At 45.2% G+C, this 21861-nt stretch overlaps 1 protein-coding gene across 1 annotated transcript; it reads right to left on the bottom strand.

Moving 5' to 3' along the window:
* Positions 1–40: 40 nt before the first annotated feature.
* On the bottom strand, positions 41–21358 carry LOC144180260 (uncharacterized). Its single transcript, XM_077708637.1, has 2 exons — positions 21109–21358; positions 41–950 (listed from the first exon to the last, which is right to left on the bottom strand). Exons 1-2 carry the CDS (start codon positions 21118–21120, stop codon positions 339–341), a joined length of 624 nt encoding a protein of 207 aa, XP_077564763.1. The 5' UTR covers positions 21121–21358; the 3' UTR covers positions 41–338.
* Positions 21359–21861: the final 503 nt, after the last annotated feature.

Here is a 21861-nt window from a genome sequence, read left to right as displayed (position 1 = left end):
ATGGATCACACTGACGACAAAACACGAAGAAAATCGCAAGTAAACTGGAGAGCACGTATTTATTTCGCGCTGTTTCAGAAAACATACTCATAAAATGAGTACTTCAACAATCCCATGTAGTCTAACTTGTTCACAAACTTATACAGCCGCAAGGCCGTACTGATACCAAACAACGAAATATAATATATCGTTTACAGAGTGAAAAACATCAACAACTTACTAACAATCGAAACAACATTTGAACGTTGCGCGGAAGAAATCGGTAAAGCATTTGTCGGCTTTCTACCAATGTAGTGCTCCACGAAGATATCAGGAGCTCTCCGGTCCGCAGCGCGCTCTTAAGCTTTGTAACCAGCCGAGCTGTAAACTTGGCTCTGAGGGGTGGTGTATCCGTAGCTGTAGCCGTGAGGCGAACGGTGCCCATAAAGTCCATGAGACCCGTAATCGCCGTTGTAGCCGCGCTGGTACATGTAATTGTCGTAGCGGTTGTCAAAGAGGCCGCTTCTGTACGTTCCGTACGGATTGTAGGCCCCGGAGTAGCGGTTCGCGCCGTATCGTCCGTAGCGACCGTCAGCGTAACCAGAGTAGCCTGCGTAGCCTCCGGAAGCTCCGTAGCCTCTATAGGCACCGTAGCCACCGTAGGCGCCACTGTAGGGTCTGTTGTAGGCGCCCGTGTAGGCTCCTGTGTAGCCAGGTGAGCCCGTGTAGCCAGGTGAGTACCCGTAGGGTGATCGGGCTCCGTAGCGGTTGTAGGATCCGTAGGCACCGCCATAGGATCCGTAGTAAGGATCGGAGTAACGCCGACGGTTGTAGCTGTCCCTGTTGTAGTAGTCACCCGCGTATCCGCCCCTATACAGCGCCGGGTTGTAGGCGCCGCTGTTGTAGGCGGCGTTTTCGGCGTCGACTGTGCATGCCGCAGCAAGCAGCACTGCGGCGAAGGCGAGGACAACCTGCGAAAATTGACGGGCGCAAGTGAAGCACACGTTGCATTCTGTCCTTGAAAAATGAATTGTAACAAAAAGACGAGAAGGGTAGATCACATGTGTCTCAGTAGCACCCGCCAACATTACCAGAAGGGTAAGGCTCGTGCTACGCGCGTGGTACGAGACACGCCCCCCTCGCGGTGGCTGCTGCCACGCAGAAGGGACGTCAAGCTAAAGTAATCACGTGACTTCCTGAACGTCACAAAATATACGTCATATTTACGTCATTTGATGTCGCTTTTTTGTGCTAACGACAACGGCAGCACGGTGTTCACGTCTTGTGTCCCGATGTTCTCCGCCCGTGGTTCGAATGGCAGGCCTGACGCATCCTTACGTCCTCGACTGCCTCGCGGCGCTTTTAAAGACGATGGTCTTTCTTGGGCTACTTAAACCCAGAAATTTTGGTCTGTCTGTATGTCTGTCTGTCTGTATGTATGTCTGTCTGTCTGACTCGATTCAGCCACCCGGACAAAACAAAACAAGGCCTGCGCAATAGTCTTATATAGTCACAGCTAAATCTACCCGTCTATGTCCAGTGTAATGTTCCTACTTGTCAACATTGTTGAAGAAGAACAAGACATTACGCAAATATGAGACAACAAATCAATACAGAAGTGATATTTGCAGTGTTCCTTTATAAAAAAATCAAACATGCTTGACTTTTGCGAACTAAATACTTCATCAACTGCAGAAAAAGAATTCACTCCGCCGTCGCCTGCTGTCGCCCGCGCCACTATAGCTTCTGGCGCCATTTTAAGAAATCAACCGGCAACAGTTACGCAAGGTTCCACTAGATAGGTTCCACGCTCTGCTTGCAACGCACGTGGAGTAGGGAAACGCGGTTCTATAAAGGTTGAAGTAGGGCGCCTAGATCAACGCGCGTCTTCGCCGTACGGCAGCGTTCGCATCGAGACACCCGGTTTGGAGCAGTGGAACGCGGGAAATTTAAAAGGATTTAAGCAAACCTTTGGCGTCTTTACCTTGGGGGGAGCGCGACGCAAGAGGAACAACATGAGAGGTGAGCGGGAAAGTGAAGGGAGGCATTTACTTTGCAAAAGCCGATAAAGACTATCGTATTTTGACGGCATTTGCAACGAAAGGAGCAGATACGCGGCCAATTTTTTTTCTTGTTTGGCGGTGTGCTTGTAATTATTTAGTAGATTGGGTATTTTTCGTGAACTTGCTGTTGCACACCTTGGTAAGCCTAACGCATCCTTTTCTGCACGCTGCTTCGCCCCTCTTTTTACATGCTCCTAGAACTGTCGTGTTGTCGTTCAATATTTTGTAAGCTTCATGTTGTCTTGCAGTTCGCGTGCCATCGGCTTTACGCGCCTGCATTCGTTGTCTACTTGTGCCTCGCTTCTTCCGTGCCAAGCCTTGTGTTCTGATTCTGGTGGCTCAATAATAAAACGTAGGGATCAGTATTTTCCATCGCATCGCGCCGTGGCTAACGAGTTAGCTGTATTTGATGACATGACAACGCGAGCGACGCAGTGTGAGCGTGTGCACGAATCGAGTGTCGTCAGGTAGCGCGTGGCATCATCAAACGGAATCCGTGCAATTTTTCCCGCGGGGCAGTACTACTATCGCCGAGAAGTGTATCCCGACTACTCCGCGGAAACGATCTGTGCACGCGGCGCTGCAGAATCCGTTCAGGGAGCACAGCTTCACTTCCGTGGGTGGAGCCCAACTGCCCGTCCATGGACATCTACTCAAGATACCGCTGAAACCATTCGCTGACTGGCTTGCTTCTTGTGCAAGGCGGCTCAAGCTCCAACTGTGCAAGTATAGGAGAAGTGCAGCCGATAAGATAACCGTGTGGGCGAAGTTTGGCACTTCTGCTAAATAATCCTTTGAAGTCTGGTGTGCTGCTAAATAGTCCTTTGAAGTCTGGTGTGCATAAGGCAAACAAGTGACAGTTGAGTTAGTGTTCATCTATGCTCAAATTTGTTGCTTCGAGTACCATTGTGCTTTCAACTTGGAAAGTCTTCATGAAATGATATAGGCAAGACTTGAAATGAGCTGCGAATTTTAAGCAACCTGTAAGCAGCCATTATTGAAAACACCCAAAACAGATTTGTAGCGTTTTGTCTACCTTGAAATTAACCACAGAGGGTACGTGGTACTGCCAGCTAGCAAGTTTGATGAAAAGTTCTTATCTGCTCAAATGGATGTAAAGAAGTGGCAAATGATGGATAGGATAGCCTTTCAGCCTCGCCAGTTGACTGTATGCTAGCACCACAGGATTTCGTTCACAATTACTGCTTGGCTTTTATTTCCCTTTCCTTTGCTCTGTGCCTGTCGCCTCCTCTAACCTGATTAGGCAACAAAACTTCCTCCTGCATCTGCTTTGAGTATGTATTTTGATAGGATCGTTCCTTCTTTATTCTTGTGTTTGGCTTGGTTGGAATGGAACATAACCAGCCACAATACTTCGATTCACTCTCATCATGATGGGCTAATGATGATGAGAGCTTATCTCAGAGGCTTGCAGTCTATCCCCAAATTCCAAGTGGCTGTGACATCTATATGCGCATCCCAAGCACTCTGCGAAATTCAACTTGACACTAATGCTTGTATTCACAGCTGGTGAAGCGTGCTTAAAGGAGCCATGAAGAGAAAACACAAGTTTGGTTCATTCAAAAGATTGTCTCGTTAGAATCATACTGACACCACTTTTAACGTAAACTTCGCTCAAATAAGCTACATAATTAGGAAAAACGGGAATGGTCATGCGACCCACCAGCTCATTTCCCGCAACAGAACCTATGATGCCACATGAGCTAAGCTCTGCGATTGGCGGAGGCTGGCAGAAGCAGACGCAAATTAGGTAGAGCTTACAAACTAGACGAACGAGCGATTTGCGCTTAAATTTAGGGCACATTCTTTACAAAGCAATAAGAATGATGGGACAAACAGTGGAAGTTACGAAAGCACATGTAAACATAGAAGTACTGATGCGTTCTGCTGTTCGTACTGCGCACAGCATGCTTGGTTTAGCTGCACAGCACTACGGGGCTTGGGGTTGTCTCAGACGACACTGGCCGATTGACGCAAGCAACGGTGTCTTACGTGACCCCATTTGTCGAGCGAGCACTGTTTCAGGGAACGAATATTTTCTCCCAGAACAAAAACAAGCCAGGTTTAAATGCGGGCAAAAACAAACCAAACGCTTGCCATGGTATGGTGGCGCCATCTAGGTTACGGAACGTAAAGAAACGCGGGAACAAACCAACACCGCTGTACAGGGTGGAGACAACCTTTGAACGGTCCCGTGCCGCCGCAATTGGGCCAACGGGCTCAACGCGTTATTCTTTTCGTTTCCCACGAGACCTAGCAACGCGAAACAGACAATATGATTCAAACTTCTTCAGTAAACCGCGTTGCGGCGATAATTTTAGCGCGGTTTTGACACAATGACTTGCTTCGGCGGCGAGCGAGCAACGGAAAATGGCGGCGCCAGCATATACGTGTCTCTACCCTGTACGGCGGATGCGTGAATGAAGGTACTCTAGGCTGCAGAGCGGTCGGTTCCTGTGATGTCATTTGGGACCACGAAAACGCACGATTGAGCGGGAAAATCAAAATTTTAACCTAAATTGTTTAATTTCTCAGTGAATAAAGCACCGTTTGTATCCGGACAAGCGCTGGGGGCACTATAAAACACGAAATCTATCGAATAAAACCAACTTGCATTTTCTCTTCATGGCTCCTTTAAGTGTCTGCTGCCCAAGCCTTTGGGGTAGTGAACAGGAAGAGTTTCCAATTGTGAGGGGATGTTTCACATTCTATTGCTTTTTAACTCCGCACTGTGTGAACTGCTTTGGAAAATTGCTGAAGTGGATTTACTTAGTGGTAACTGGCATAACAAAATGTCCCACATTTTGTTTACCATGGTGAAAGTCTCGTCAGAAGCCGGCTACTAGAAAGCAGATTCACGGGTTGTGTGTTGTGTGCCCGTCAGCTGTATTTTTTTTCTTTCACAAAACGGGCATTTAAACAATCCTTTAAGTCAACAGGCTTTAGAAAAAGTTTATCAAGTACAACTACGGGGAAATGGTTGGTGTCGAGCTTGACATTGCCCGTTCCCGAGAGTACTTCTTGATACCTTGTGCAAGAACTGGAGCCAAGGCCACCTGCGTGGATGTGAATGTCTGTCGGTGTTTGTAAAAGTTGCATTACAGCTGGAAGGTGTATGGATCATGGTTGGCTTTAAAAATAAAATGACTGCTGAACGTACTTTTGCTCTGGTATCAATGAGCAGCATGCGAGCATTGATAAGTGCTACACTGTTGACATTTTTGTTACACAAAAGCAGGCCATGTTAAGGCCCCCTGGCAAATATTCATGAAAAACACTGGACAAAAAAGCTGCCAACACATGGAAACCATGTTGATCCCGGCACCTTTCCTAGTACTTCAGTACCGTTTATCAGCGCTGTGTTCCCCCCCCCCCCCTCCAACTAGTAAACTATCCCAGCGTCGCACCTTAAAGGGGCACTGACACAAAATTTTGAAGGCGAGATAACTTCGGAGATAGATTGGTGGGAACACATTTACATCATCTGCAAAATATCACAGCCTAGAACACAGCCTAGAACATATTTAAAATCAATTTTAAAGTGTGCGAAACGCAACCGAGCAGCCAGCAGAGGACCACGCGCAATCGACATCCCGAGAATATTGTGTAAATAAACAACATCCAAACACGTCACGAGTTTGTGTTTGCCGCTTCCGCACTGCCGGCGTTTTTCGCCGGCTCGCCCGGCTCGCCGCTCCAATCGGAGGGCCGGAGGGCGGAGGTTCTGCTCTCGAGAACGAACGACCCGATCGTTGGCGGCGGAGGCGCCGTGATTTCGTCAGCTCATCGGGCAGCTGGCCGCGACCAAAGTTCTACAGCGATTCCAGGCACTCTGTTTCTATTACTGTTTATTACCATTGGATGCGAAAACGCGCCGGAGGCACGAAAAGCCCACTGAGCTAGCCGCACGGTCGCTGTGCAGGCGGCGGCCACGGCCGCGAAGTGGCCCAGGCCGGCGCAGGTAGCTCGAGTGATAGCTTGTTACCGCTGCACGAAATTGTCCCCAAGTCCCGACCATGGTGGCTTACATGAGAAAGGAGTAATGATGCGATGGCGGGTTGCATTAAAAATTGTCATCTGCACCGCTTACGAGAGCGGCACTCGAATATCCGCCGTAGTGCTAAGCAGAACACATCTGTAGGCGGACCTGTAGGCAGACCGGCCGGCTGCTCCAAGCGCGCGTCTTGCCACCCACCGTCTCGAGCGTCGCGCGTCGTTCTTTAGCCACGGTAACATTTGCACTCGCAGCGCCTGCGTCACATCCACGGTCGCTTTTTAATTAAGCGCCTCACGAGATCAGTACGTGGGGGCATTCGCAGAAACTGCCGTCGATGCGGATTCAACAGTGGTACGGCGGCTCTGCTCTGTGATATTCCTCTGACGGTCACGTGGTCAGCTTTGTTCACACAAAATCCATCGTTTCGCGGCACTCGCTGAAACCGAAACTGCGACTGGCCGCATTGAAAATGCCTCTAATTAAACAACCGTCGCACGCTGAAGCAAAGGAGGTTTCTACAGGTTATAAGTAGGTCACTAGCTACTTATCGCAACAAAAAAAAAAAAAAACAAGATGCAAAATTTTTGTGTCAGTGCCCCTTTAAGCCAGAAATCAAACACTTGCTTGTCATAATAAAATGCTTTGTTGGACGTGTTGGTTCATGGCTTCAAAAACTTAAAACGAGCGCAAAGGACGAGGACACAGAAACACCGTAGACGGGACGAGCGCTCACTACCAACAATTTTATTGCGAACCCTCCTCTGCATATAAACGTCAACACCACAGAGGCGCGCCTGCGCCTGAGTTCCGCCTTTTATGTCGCAATCGGTAGCGCGCATGTGGCTTGCGCTTCAGGTGGTCTGTGCGCAAGCACGCCTCCGTGGTGGTGACGTTTATATGCAGGGGAGGGTTCGAAATAAAATTGTTTGTAGTGAGCGCTCGTCCCGTCTACTGTGTTTCTGTGTCCTCGTCCTCTGCGCTCGTTTTAAGTTTTTGAAGACTTGCTTGTCAATGACAAGTGATCTGCCAAACTTCCGTGGCTATGCAAAAAGTGAGTGAGTAGCTCTACTTTCTCTGCACAGTCGGTGGTGTGAAGCTCCATTTCCAAACAAAATGCCAGGGTTTTTCTGGAAGATGCACTGCATTAAAACAAGCATAAAAAAGGAATAAGCAAGTGATACCTTTTTTGCACTACACTAGAGTCCTGCGGGAAAGCCAAACCAGCCAGTGATCGTTTTGCATGACTACAAAGCGCTGCAGAGGAGCCAAGAAAAAAGATTCCCTTTTGCTGACACCAAAGCTACGCTGGAAAGCCAAAACGTCTGGTGTCTGTCACTGCAGATTTGCTGCAAGATGGGCATGTGAATGTATTGCAATAATGCATTTATGTTCATGCCAAGAATAATGAACCAGGCTGGCAGGGTAACAAAATCATTGAGTGAGGTTACAACAAAATGTGTTATGAAAAATGATAGAATACTGTTTGCTGTAAATAGCAATTAAAGGTATAAAATAGTTTTGACATAAGTAGCCTGTTGGAAATCATTGGCAAAACCTAAACAGCAACATTTCAGACAGCTGCAATTGTGAAATAGCAAAGTATGGTTGGGGCCTGAGTTAAGCAGACATGCTCCAGCTGAGAATGTATAATTGCAGAGCACAACAATAATAAAGTCCTAGGGAAAAGGTGAGCTTAGTTGAGTTACTACCAAGGTATTTGGTGGAGAGAATAAATACAAAAATAAAGAAGCAATATGGGAAGCTTTATTTTCCCTGATTTAAGTTTATCAGCACTGAGCTTCATGTTTCGCACATTACACCATTGAAGAATGTTACACTTGCATGCCCTCGGCACAGCAGATTTTACAGTATAACACAGTTTACTTCGAACATACGTAAATAAGAGAATATTGCATAAGTAGTTCATTTATGCCTGAAATAGAAACAGCAAGGTTTTTAAAACGAAGCTCGTAAGAGTGCTGAATGAAAGGGACAAATGATAAGTTTATGTTGTTACTAATAACAAATTTCAACCACCTTGTCAGAAACAAACCCCTTCCATGGAGGGATTGTGTGTAATCATAAGATTTTCTGGAGAAAAGTTTGTAAATGCCCTGTACATGTATGTCAAAAGGTATTTTAACGACCCAGCTCTAGACTGTGAGTCATCGGCGCTCTTTTCTGCTGTTTAGATGATCAAGGGCTGTTGTACAGGATCCACCTTCTCTTCTCACTTTGGTCACCATCTTTCTTATTCACTACATTCATGTGCTTGCTCAGGGAGCTAGCAAGCGAGGACGACAGTCGGCACCAACTATCAGCCGAGTTCCCTCGGGCTTGGACGATTGCTGGAGAGGCTAAACAATGTTTTTGAGATCCCTGAGAGTTTTCACTTTTTTTTGTAAAAGAACATCTAGGCAACCCTTCGAGAACTGTCCGAAATAAAAAAAAAACTATTGTGCACCCTAAATAGTTAATCCACGCACAGTGAATGTTTTGCATAAAAATCTATCAATGCAAACCTACCCTTTGAACCTGCTTAATACTTAGCAGAGACTCACTCCATTGGCTGTTTCATGGCGCTGTGTGGGTGGGCTACTGGTTTCCACCCATTGACCCTGTGGGCTGCGCTGGTCTCCAGTCCACCTATGAAATGTTTTTGGAGACTAGCACTACCCTGCAGTGTACGAGCCATGGATTCCTTGGGTTGGCCATGGGAAATTGTAGTGAATCGTTACAAGCCACCAAAGCAAGTGAGCATTTGTTTATCGACCACTTTTTTGTGGCCACGAAAAGTTTCGTTCATTAAAAAGACTAACATAAATTTTATTGCAAACTTCAAACAAATAATTCGTATTACAGAAAATGCGTAAAGCAGTCGGAGCTCCATAGCTACTTTCCAGCTATTTCTCTATGCCATCACAGAATCTTGCTTGTGCGACTACCAGCCGCCGACCTAATCCACTGCAAAGAAACATAACTGGGCGATTGCAGTGGGGCCTCTGGTTCCATTTGATCATATCACTTGAGTGTTTACGTAGAGTTAGCATACTGATGACTGTGTTTATAGTGCATGTCTATACGACATAACTCCTGCCCATATTACATCAATGCAGTTTGAAATGGGGATGTTTTTCACCATTTCTTTTCAGTTAACTTGCCCCATGACAGCCTTGACGTTTGCCTATCAATTATATTTGCAGCGTGCTCGCTGCTTATACCTGTGTACACAAACAATCCCTAGATGCTTTCACGTTCCAGGCACATCTTAAGATTCTCTTTGAGGTTGATTATTGAGCCTGCGCAGAACCGGTTTTCCTATGCTGGAGTGCATGTATGTGTATTAGACATGATGGTCGGCCAAGTGTACACCCTTCCTATTACCGTGTGTACAGCCTCTTCTCTGACCCTGTTGTCCGTGTGTCCTGAATTAACTTCCTTTGCATGAAGGGACTCAGTGAAGTCTGGCCAACATAGCGTATACCACAGGATATACAGTGAGACGTGAAAGTTATACCAGAGCAGTAGCTATGAGATTAAGCGCCTAGCTAGTGTACCTTTTGAAGGACCCAGGTACTAAAATGTCGTAGAATCATGTATTCTACTAGGAAATCTTTTTAAGCGCTGAATATCATGCAATTGTGATGCTTGTGGCGCATGCTCACAAGTCTTTTCTGCTCACAAGACGTATCCTGGGTGTAAAACAAATTTTGAGCTACAATTTCGTCTACTAGAAATAAGAACTTCCTGATTTTTGGTGGTTTTTCTTGTTAATATTTCTCAAGAGGAGATCTACTGTAGTGGTACGTACGCGGTACATGTGTGGGGACACCAAAGATTACCTTTCCTATCCTTGGCGCGACTGTTTGTAATTGTAATGCGCACATGTGCCTAGTAAAAAACAGTTGCCGGCTGAGCACAAGGTCGCGGGTTCGATTCCCGGCCGCGGCGGCCGCTTTTCTGATGGAGGCGAAAAGCAAAAACGCCCGTGTGTACGAGATTTCGGCGCACGATAAAGATCCCCAGGTGGTCAAAATTAATCCGGAGCGCTCCACTACGGCGCGCCTCATCGCCTGCGTTGCGTCGGCGCGTTAAACCCCACAATCAATCAATCAATCAATCAATCAATCAATCAATCAATCAATCAATCAATCAATCAATCAAAAACAGTTGCCGCCACTACCATTCGTCCTCACCACTGTACATTCCGATTATCTCTTGGCGCTGCTAAGTTGTCTTCATTTCTAGAACAGACACCGCGATTTCAGGTCACCAATTTATGCATTCTGAACTGGCCGTGGTGATAGCAGATGCCGCCTCGCCGACATGCATCGGAAGGTTCACAGAATTACGCTCGGACGGTGTCTTTTCTTATGCGGAACGTAGCTTGTTCGGCTGTGCGATGTCGTCTCACGTACGCTGAAACTGTACGCAGGTACCATCGGCCTATACGAAGCATAACCAAGCGGTCACAGGTTAACATTACTCGAGAGCGGCTATTTTGCTGCCGTCTGGAAAGGCTGTGTGGGTCCCTACACAACGCTTAATCGCAAGCAACTTTCTCACGTTTTCAGATAGTGCTTATAACAGTGTGAACTTCGGTTTGTCTACGTTGTCGGCAGAACAAAATCGGAGCTTCGTCCTTATGCTTCGTCCCGCTTGCGGATACGCGACTTCACGTACGCGATACGGCTGCAGCAGCAGCAGCGCCGGCTGCTCCCGCAAGAACAAAAATTGTTTGTTTAGAAAAGTTTTAGCAGTTGAATGGCGTGGTAATTTGTACTACAAATTAAAAAAAATGTGTAATTCGTACTACACTACACAAAATAATGACAATTATTATTGTTAGGACGTCATTATGACGTCTCGCGTGGCAGGAGCCACTGCGAGGGGGGCATGTCTCGTACCACGCGCGTGGTACGAGACGCTGCCTGACCAGAATAAATGTTGGTATCCGCGACCGATTGGGGTTCCTCAGTTTTGGGTGATATATTTACCCCCAACGAAGCTTTAAAAAACCGGGTTTCTAACGGTTTTTTAACCAACCAGGTAAGTACTCCAGGCTTACTTGGTGCAGCAAAGTCTTGCTCATTTGAACCTCTTAATTTGAATACGAGGATAATTCGATAGCTCTACTCAGTCCCTATGCAAAATACCTTTTTTTTTTCATTAGCCATGTCGCTATAATGTGACGTTAGAACAGCTTTGGTAGTTTTTTTTCTGTCCGTTGAATTCGAATTAAGGCTGGCGAAGCGGACCATAACATACTACTGCCGCGAAAAAGATTTTGATTGATGGTGGGGTTTAACGCGCCGACGCAACGCAGGCGATGAGGCGCGCCGTAGTGGAGGGCTCCGGATTAATTTTGACCACCTGGGGATCTTTATCGTGCGCCGAAATCTCGTACACACGGGCATTTTTGCTTTTCGCCTCCATCAGAAAAGCGACCGCCGCGGCCGGGAATCGAACCCACGACCTCGTGCTCAGCAGCGCAACGCCTTAGCCACTGCCGCGAAAAAATTAAGCATGCGAGTCGTATCAACACACAATACAGCGAGGTCGACGCGGCAGGGTTCTGATGAACACGGCAACGCACCACTCGTGTTCCATGTGTTGTATGCCTGAATTCCTCCTCTTTCGTTCGTTACGCTGCACGCTAAATCATAGAATGAACTGAAGCTAACGATTCCAGTCGTCAGTGCAAATTTAAATGAAGGATTTGCCTCGGTGAGAAGTCCTAGATTTTTGTTGTTGTTGTTTCTTCAGCGCCTGTGCGTGCGCGCTTAACGCAGTTGTAAGAATACCAACAATGGACCACCGATATGATGCTACATGCCCTTAAAGTAAACTCTCACAATTTGAATTTCTGGCTAAAAACGAATCGACATATTTTTCTAAACAATTACGAGGGAAGGTGCAAAGTGCATGTTGAAAATCATTTCCTATGATGCACCTGCCAAACTTCGTGCTAATAGCCTTTATAGTAAACTAGCAAGATACTCGCTTTGACACTTATTGTAAATATGTCGAGTGGATACGTGTCATGTGCCATTAGTCATGAGTCATATATCATGTGCAGGTAGTCATCGGTCCGGAGCAGCAACGGGGGTGTATTTTTGGGGGCTGCTATTTGGAGTCACGCCGAAATCTACAATAAGTGGGAAACTTTACTTGTGTGGCTAAGGTGTTCAGCTGCAGAGCCCGAGGCGCGGCTTCGATCGCGACCGCAGCGGCCGTTCGTTCGACGGAGGCGAAAAACTGAAACTACCATGTGCCAAGATATCGGCGCACGTTAAAGATGAGGTAACTGAAATTAATCCGGGGCTCTCAGGTACGCCACACCTGTTCTGTGAGGTGTGGCGTAAGCGAAACCCGCAATTATCCTTTCGAATTTTCAAATTTCATTTGTGCCTCTTAGGCCATAAAACAGCCCACAAAACTTTAACACAAAACCCTCAATCATAACTTGTTTTCGCCGAGGACTCGTGACCAAGTAGATTTATGACTACTGGCTCAAAAACATAGGGGTGTGGGTTTCGATCGTCCAAATTTCCGATGTGTTAAACACGCCACTGGTATGGGCACAAGGCTCACGCGGTGACTAATACACGCTGGTAAAAGTACACTCACTACAAAAGTATACTCCCTATAACGAACTATTGGCGCCTGCCTATGTAAAAGAAAACCAACGAAATATCCCCGCAAGACGCGAGCAAACGAGGCAGAAAAGTAGCTTCCTGTGCGTTCCATGTCAAGGTAATGTTCAAACCGACCAAATGACAACTCAATGTCAACCATTCTGAGCTTATATACATGCTTCTATAGAGCATAAAAATATCCCCAAAAGGATTGGTTACAAGACGCCCACGAAGCCATGCTTCTCTTTTACATTCTCTCCTTTCCTTTAGTTCGAATCTACGATGCAAGATTTTGCTTAAACACGTACGCCAGTGCTTTTACGATTGCCAACAATGCCGATGCTTTCCGGCAGCGTGCCTTCCGGCGAAGGAAAACGCAGGATTTTTCTCTACGTTGGAGTAATGGGAATCAAGGGTCAAAGTGTGGTCGAGTATTAACAAGAATGTTGTCGGAGAGGTTCAATAGCTATAATGCTGTTGTGATTCGCACATCCTTTAATACGTCATCGGGAGGTGTAACCATCTATCTTTTTCCCCCATGAAGCGAAAGGCTCCTATAGTCTAGCGCAGTTTCTTTTTCATGAATCTATCTGCCCACTCTTAAAAAAACATCATTGCCAAAGGTGGGACTAACCCAAGTGGGTACTAAAAACTATCAGATTTATTGCGAAGGCAAAATGTGTGGCGGAAAGAACGCAAAAACATGTTCGGACACTGGCACAAAAGTGCACGTCTACACTTGAGATAGCCTCCATGTCAAAGTGCTGGGAATGACCCCGGTACCCTAACATGGGGCACTTTTTTAAACGCCCCCTCCCCAACGCTTTACGCTTTCGTTACCTGCGAACGTGCGGGCGTGTTTCGTGTTAGGGCATATTTCTATAAACGAACTACCTCTAACCTCAGTCACCTTGCAATTGGAAATCGGTTCTACTACCCTCGCTCGCAACACTGACACATTCCTGCCATTTTTCGACAATCGTTCAGTAAATGATAACTGGGTGCTGTACAGAGATAAATTATGTGCTTTAGCTAATCAGTATGTGCCGCTCATCGAAGTAAAAAAATGATAAATCGAACCCCTGGTTCCCGAAATCTCTCCGGCAGCTTAGAAATAAATATAAACGTTTAAACCACGCAGCTAAACGCCATGAAACACCTTCTGCGTGGCATACAAAAACTTCCTGAAAAACTACTGTTCCCCCGTACAGTCTGCTAAACATAAATATTCCTCTGGCGATTTACCGCCCCTTTTGAAATCAAATTCTAAAAAGTTCTGGTCCCTTGTTTCCCCTGAACATGATGGCCAAGAAATATATCTGCTAGACAATGACTATGTTCCCCTCTCAGATAGTCATTACACATCAGCATTTAACGCATTTTGCTCATCTGTTTTCACCCTTGAAGACCATTCTGACGTACCATACGTTCCAGAACTTGACATCGCATACATGGAACCGATTGAAATAACTGCCGAAGGTATTGCACATCTAGTTAATAACCTTAAGCTCTCCACCTCAGCAGGTATTGACAACATCAATTCTAAAATTCCTAAAAATACCGCCTCTATTTCTGTTAACATTTTGTATCACCTTTTCAAACAATCTTTAGCGACAGGTCAACTCCCCTCCGACTGGAAAATTGGGTGGTGGTGGAAGTGGTGATGTTTATTGGTAAAATAGTGCCTGTGTTTAAATCTGGTAATAAGCATTCACCCGAAAGTTACCGTCCAATTTCCCTAACTGTATCTGCTGCAAACTTCTTGAACATATAATAGCTTCGCATGTTTTCCGACACTTACAATCTAATAAGTTCTTCTTTCACAACCAAGACGGATTCAGGAAAGGTTTCTCTTGCGAAACGCAGCTGCTAGAACTAACAACAGAATTGCACTCCAACATGAACAATAACCTTCAGACTGACTATTTTTCTTGATTTTTCCAAAGCTTTCGATCATGCTGCACATTGCCGTCTAATTTCTAAATTATCTGCCCTTCGATTGGACTCTTTAACTGGCTTCGTAACTTTCTTTCATTTCGTCAGCAGTTTACTGTAATTAACAATTCCCCCTACTGTCTTTCCCCCGTAACGTCTGGCGTACCACAAGGGTGCCTTCTCGGCCCTCTATTGTTCTTAATCTATATAAATGATCTGCCAAGTAACGTTTCATCCTGTATGCGAATTTTCGCAGAAGATTGCATAATATATTGTCCTATATCCTCCCCCGACGACCACTTAGCACTGCAAAACGACCTTCATCAAATTAATGATTGGTGTAAAAAATGGCCAATGTCACTGAACACGTAAAAATGCAAAATATTCTCCTTTACGCGCAAGCAAAACATTTCTAACTATCGCTGTACTATCAATAACCAGCCACTGTCACAGGCATCTTCCTATAAGTACCTTGGAATCTATCTCACGCCCAATCTCTCCTGGTCTCATCACATTGCCACCATAATTATGGTGGCAATGTGATGGAAGCGCAAAAGCTTCCAAATCTTTAGGATATCTACGCCGTAGTTTACATAGCTGTCCAACTCACGTCCGTCAACTAGCGTATCAAACCTTCGTACGCCCACAGCTTGAATTCGCCGCTTCTATATGGTCCCCTCACCACAACTACTTAATTAATATGCTAGAAGTGATTCAGAATAGGCCGGCCCGTTTCATTTCAAGCAATCATGATTATCACAGCAGCATAACTCAAATTAAGCACAACCTTTCACTTCAACCGCTCATCACTCGCCGCGACATTTCCCTTCTCTGCCTCTTTCACAAATACGTATACAGCAATAGACCAACCCCACTTCACTTTGATGTTCCTTCCATTACTTCACGTAGATTGCATAATCACCTAAGTTTCACGCGGTTATATGGCTCAACTGATTCGTTCAACTCATCTGCTCTTCCTCGCGCCATACGTTTGTGGAATGGTCTTCCAGACAACATCGCATCCGTATCAGGCAACAATACTTTCCGTCAATTACTGCTCACTCTCTTTTTTCAATGAGGTCTCACCAGTGTTCTCCCATTTTTTTCTGCCATGTCCTGTATCCCTCTCTTAAACTTTCATTTTTTTTCTGCTGGAAGGCCAAAACAACCTGTCCTAGCACGTGCTTTCTATTTTTCCTTTTTCCCCCAGTGTCGCACTTTGTACCTGAGTACGAACATTTCATGCTGGAAATGTCTTTACGCGCGCGAGTATGTTCTGCGTTTTTCCCGTGCTCTTTTCGTTGTGCATACTCAAGACTGCAGGAACTGATTGGTGCACTTCGTCTGCGCATATTTGGGTATCTTTGGTTGTTGTCTAGTTTACCTACTAGCGTGTTAGTATTCAGTATACTTGCAATGATTGTGCACAGTTTACGTGTGTGCGATATGATATTGACTTTTCCCTTTCTTGTTATCGTTTTCGAACTTGCACGTGCATTGCGAACCTTGTCGTCATAAGTTGTTCTGATGTGTTTTTTAACTCATGATTTTAAAATGAATGATCTGTAACTCCTTCTTTTGTTACCCCCCTTACTCAATGCCCTGAACACGGGCCTGTAAGGTATTTTAAATAAATAAATAAATAAATAAATAAATAAATAAATAAATAAATAAATAAATAAATAAATAAATAAATAAATAAATAAATAAATAAATAAATAAATAAATAAATAAATAAATAAATAAATAAATAAATAAATAAATAAATAAATAAATAAATAAATAAATAAATAAATAAATAAATAAATAAATAAATAAATAAATAAATAAATAAATAAATAAATAAATAAATAAATAAATAAATAAATAAATAAATAAATAAATAAATAAATAAATAAATAAATAAATAAATAAATAAATAAATAAATAAATAAATAAATAAATAAATAAATCTGTCAACGATGCCATCTCTAGCAAGCGATTGTAAGAGGAACCTCCTTATATGAGGCGGAGGCAATTGTATACTAAATGAAAATCGAACATAAAAGGCGTACAAGACTAGTTGCTCCTTTTTCCCCTTTGTAGCGTTCTGTCCCTTCAGGACGTTTGTCAAGGTGTCGCCATCAAGGCCTAACATATAATGACTAACATATAATAACAGCCTAATGAATCACCCTCCGAGATTACTTGCTGCATGCGTTTTTTTTTTTTTTTTTGCCGACGATTGTATGATCTGCCATCCTATTAGCTCGAATACTGACAACTTAACCATTCAAGCATATCTTAACCTTATTTGTAACTGGTGTGACAAATGGCCCAAGAAATTATTTACAAAATGCGGGGTGATGTCCTTTAGCCGCAAACATGTAAATTCTAAATTTTTCCTATTACTTGAATAACACTATACTTTCTCACACTTACTCCAACAAGTACCTTGGTGTTACTTTTACAGCGAATCTTTCCCGAGTCCCACACATCACGTCTAGATGAGCCATGTGCATCACGTTCGCTTGGCTACCTGCGCCGCAACTTGCGACATTCCCCTGCTAACATTCGAAAACTCGCTTTCCAAATATCCATTCTGCCGCAATTGGACTTAGCCTCATCAATTTGGTTTTCCCACGAAAATTACTTAATCAATATGGCAGAACAAATTCAGAATAGAGCAGTCCGCTTTATATGACGTAACTACGATCGATACCAACTCAAGTATAACACACATTAAACTAGAACTTGTACTGCCGCCGTTAGATAACCACCGCAATTATGCTGACCTGCGCCTGCTCCACAAATATATTTTCACTAATAAATGAACCAGGCTGCAATTTCAAATACCTTATTATTTTTCACACAGATTGCATAATCAGTTCAGCTTCACGCGCATATACGGTAAATATAATGCATTTGATTTACCAGGCCGGCCTCATGCCGTTCGTCTCTGGAATCACCTCCCTGATAACATACATGTAATTCCGAAACGCTTCGCCGTCAGATACTCACGTTCTACGCTTTGTTACTCTGTTCTCAAATTTCCGTTCATTGCGTATTATTGAAATTTATAGCTATGTTGTCTTTCATTTTTACAAACTGTATCCCTTTTTCTCTGTGCTAAAGGCAACAAGTTTCGTATACATTCAAATTTTGGCGCTCACGTTGTACCTTGAAATATGTATACTACGTTTATATTTTTTCTTGTTGCGCTGTTCCTTCCTGAAAGTTGTACTTCATCTCTTTGTGCCTTGTCGAATGCCCCCCTTGCTCAATTCCCTGTCATGGGGCCTGTAACTATGAGTAAAAAAAAACGAAGCCCGATTTTCGCGCAACCTAGGGAAATTGCGCAGGGTGTACTCCCGTGCGTACTTGCGCAACACAGTGTTGCAATTTCAACTAGAGCAGCTGGCTCAGGAATAGTGGAAAAATAATCTATGCGGTATGTGGACATTACGCGGGGCCAAATGTATCTTCATCTTGGAAATCTGCTAGCGCAAGGAAATTGTATCGTCACGTAGAAACGCAATTTATATTGCATGCGCTGTCTTCAAACAACCTTCATAAAAGATTGCCTCGACCCGCCATGTTGGCTCAGTGGCTAAGGCGTTGTGCTGCTGAGCACGAGGTCGCGGGTTAGATTCCCGGCCGAAGCGGCCGCTTTTATGACGGAGGCGAAAAGCAAAAACTCCCGTGTGTATGAGATTTTGACGCACGTTAAAGATCCCCAGGTGGTCTAAACTAATCCGGAGCCCTCCACTACGGCGCGCCTCATCGCCTGCGTTGCGTCGGCGCGTTAAACCCGCTCCCCCCCAATCAATCAAACAATCAAAGACTGCCTCGAATTTAATAAAGCAACGCCGGGGAATTTTCATAAAGCTATCACCAACGCATCACAAGAATCAAAACAAGAAGGAATTCAGGGCATGACGCCCGAATCCAAAGACACGGCGTGTGATTCTTGTTGATTTTCAAGATTTCGGTAGTGCCAGTTAAAGTGACTCTGCATACCTTACGATAAACGCTTTCGCTCTCTACTTCGCGTCTGGAAGCACTGCGAAAGCTATAGTTATCGCCAGCACGGATCGAAATGGCGTGATTTGCTCTTCGCAGCAGATACGCCTTCCGTTTCTGCTTTGCGTTTGCGGCTTTCTGTCGAAAGGGGCTATCAAATGCGTTCGTTCATTGCTGCAAGAGAAAGGAAGCCGGCCAATAGCCTCTAAACCGCTGTGATGACGCAATTTCAGCGGTCGAGGAACAGCGCCAAGACCGGGAAAGAGAGGAAATATTTTAAGCAAGTTTCTAAGTTATCTGATGAGCATAGAGCAGTAATTTCTGGCCCCTATTCTAAGTAGTGGATATGTTTGTTGACTACGGTCTGCGAGCATTTAGGATTTAAAAAAAAAAAGTTGGAAAAAGTGTTGCAGGGTTTCTTTAAGAATTGTGAAGGCTCTAAAGAAAGGAAGTTAGGTCAAACTAAGGCGAAATCATAGTGAACTATAAAAACGTCGGAACTCGCATTCAGTGTTTAATTCGCGAGCTTATAAGTTAACTCGCGAAACTTAATTCCTACTAGCCTGATTTTTTCAATGGGCATCAACTGTCGTGCACATGGGTGTTTGTCGCATATGCGACTTCATCTTGTATACAGCGTTTTTTTTTAAATGTATCCGCCGCTGTCCAGAATCGAAGCTGTGACCACTTGGGCTGTTGCAAAATGCATCCACGGTGAGTGCGGGTCTTCAGAACGTCATAAAATTAACGCACCGGTAGTAGAGATATATATCCCACTAAGAGAACCGAGGCAGCGCTTTTTTTCTCGCATATCAACCGTTCCGACCGCCTTTCGGAGGATTGTTCATTAGCTTGGGGGATTAGAAGATTGCAGCTTAGGGGGATTGTCCAAAAACCAACAGCGGACATTTCCCGGAGCAATGTCGCCACTCGAAATCCTCGGTGCTGGCGTTGTAATCATAACCCTGCCACTCAGCTCTCGGAGTATTGCACCGATTGCCACCTGGGAAACTTGCTGAACACACCGTATGTAACGAAGGGTCCGCAGCGGGCCTGTTATGAAGTGCTACCTTGAAAGTCAGTCATGCCATGCAATATATTGACCTTACGCGCCACTTTAGTTATCCGGAATTGATAGCAAATAATAGCTAATTAGAAAGACGTAAAATTTTTCTGAGCAGTCCGCATTGATATATCGCTATCTCACAGAGGGTCAACCTTCCCATTCTTACCCGGGTTGTAGTGGTCATTCGAATTGATTGATTGTGGGGTTTAACGCGCCGACGCAACGTAGGCGATGAGGCGCGCCGTAGTGGAGGGCTCCGGATTAATTTTGACCACCTGGGGATCTTTATCGTGCGCCGAAATCTCGTACACACGGGCGTTTTTGCTTTTCGCCTCCATCAGAAAAGCAGCCGCCGCGGCCGGGAACCGAACCCGTGGTCATTCGAATTTGGAAGAGGTGCATGTCACTCTTTGTATGCCTCGCTTTAGTTTCACAGACATGCGTTAAACCTTGGAAAGAGTTTTGGGAGCTAGGCAGTGTTTTGTGAGAGACAGTAGGAGTCTCTGAGAACTATTTAGGAGTTCCAATAGGCTGATTAATTGAGTACCGCCACGTGGGTTCTGGTCTAATCAACGCTTCTAGGCCAGCTACTGAGCCTAAGCTTGTGTAGCTGCAGAGAACTGTTTTATAAGTGAGCTATCGCTATAAAGACAAAATGGCGATTGCGTGAGTTGCAGATACGGCTTCTGGACATTGAAAACAAATGAGGTGGAAAAAAATCTCATTGCACCCTTTGCGTGAAAAACAGGACGCCATCGCCCAAACAAACGAACGAAGAAAATTACAAAAAATATATCGCACGAATGATAAAAAAGAAGCAACCTAAATTCAAAGCTCAAGTTTCCCTTTCAGAAACAGCGTTACTCGCCTCAGCGACATACACATAGAAAGGGTTCTAGGCCGATTAAACAGTTTACAGAATAATCACGCAGCGGGGTATTTCGTTACTTGAATCCTTCACATACCTTCAGGTCAAAAAGAAAAAAAAAACACTAAACAGAGGGAAATAAAATGGAGTTCGACCTTTCACGCACCGACGCTACAGCTGGGCTACTATGGCACGCCGTATTGGACGGCTATGGACTTGTGTACAACCATTGAATGCACCAAAAATTTCCTACGCAGAGCGTTTATGTTTTTCGTCTCCATTCAAGAAACGTCCACCGGGTGGTCGATCAAACTCGCGACCTCGGGCGATCGGCTGCAGGAAGAGCGTGACGGCGCACCAACCTCGCGTCTTTTGTGCGCCTGTAACGGTCAACGGGGAATCGAGTCGGGCATCTTATGCAAAAAAATTAAAAAAGTAAACGAAGGGAAAAATCTAAAGACGTTAAGGAACAAAAAAAAGGGGGGGGGGGGTAAATGGTAGTGTCAATAAGCAAGCGAGGCCTATGGTTTCCGTCGTACCTTCATTTCCATGGCGTCCAATTCCTCGCTGGTGTCTGCGCTAGTCCACTGAAGGCTGTTCCGGTAACTGACGCAGTCGCTACAGTGTATCGAGCCGGCCGACTTATGGTGGCGTACTCTCCCGGGTTCGAGCCTTATATGCCGGCCAGGCTAACGCGGCGTGTCGGGGACCATGCTCTCCCTTTCATCGTGCTGCGCATGCATCAAGCAGCGGGTCGTGGGCGGAGGAGGGAACAAGAAGAAGAGGAAAGGCGATCTTCATTGTCCGGGGTTGCCGTTTGTTTCATGCCGCGTGTGCACGCGTTCACGCGCCCGCCCTCTCGCTTACGGAGCACACACCCCGCAATCTCTCAATCTGAACGGGACATGCGCATCATGCCGCTCGCTCTGTTCAGTACGGTTGGCGGTGCTCACCCGGATGCTGTCCTCCTCCTCTTCCTTCCGTCCTATCTCCCCGTCTCTCGGTTTTCTTTTCGTTCTTTCTCTTTCGGTGATGGATCGCGTTATGAGTGGGGTCGCATTCGGGGGCGCGATTCTGTTCGCACTCGAAGATTTCGTTACATGTTACGAAAAAGAAGAGAACGCTCGCTGTCGTCGCCTGTGGGAGGAACATCGCACCTGTCGCTCCAACTGCTCCGCGCTGATGGATAAGCCTCGCCGTGAAGATCGCGTCACGACGACCGGCTATTTAATGGAAGAAACGCTATTCGCTTCGTTGCGAAGTAGGGCTATTCAAATGAACAATTTCTGGGG

Source organism: Haemaphysalis longicornis, unplaced genomic scaffold, assembly GCF_048455015.1.
Source record: "Haemaphysalis longicornis isolate Haplotype H1 unplaced genomic scaffold, Haemaphysalis longicornis Haplotype H1 scaffold_4, whole genome shotgun sequence".
Taxonomy (NCBI): domain Eukaryota; kingdom Metazoa; phylum Arthropoda; class Arachnida; order Ixodida; family Ixodidae; genus Haemaphysalis; species Haemaphysalis longicornis.
The sequence above is the reverse complement of the archived record's forward strand: the minus strand, read 5'-3'. Positions and strand labels throughout refer to the sequence as shown.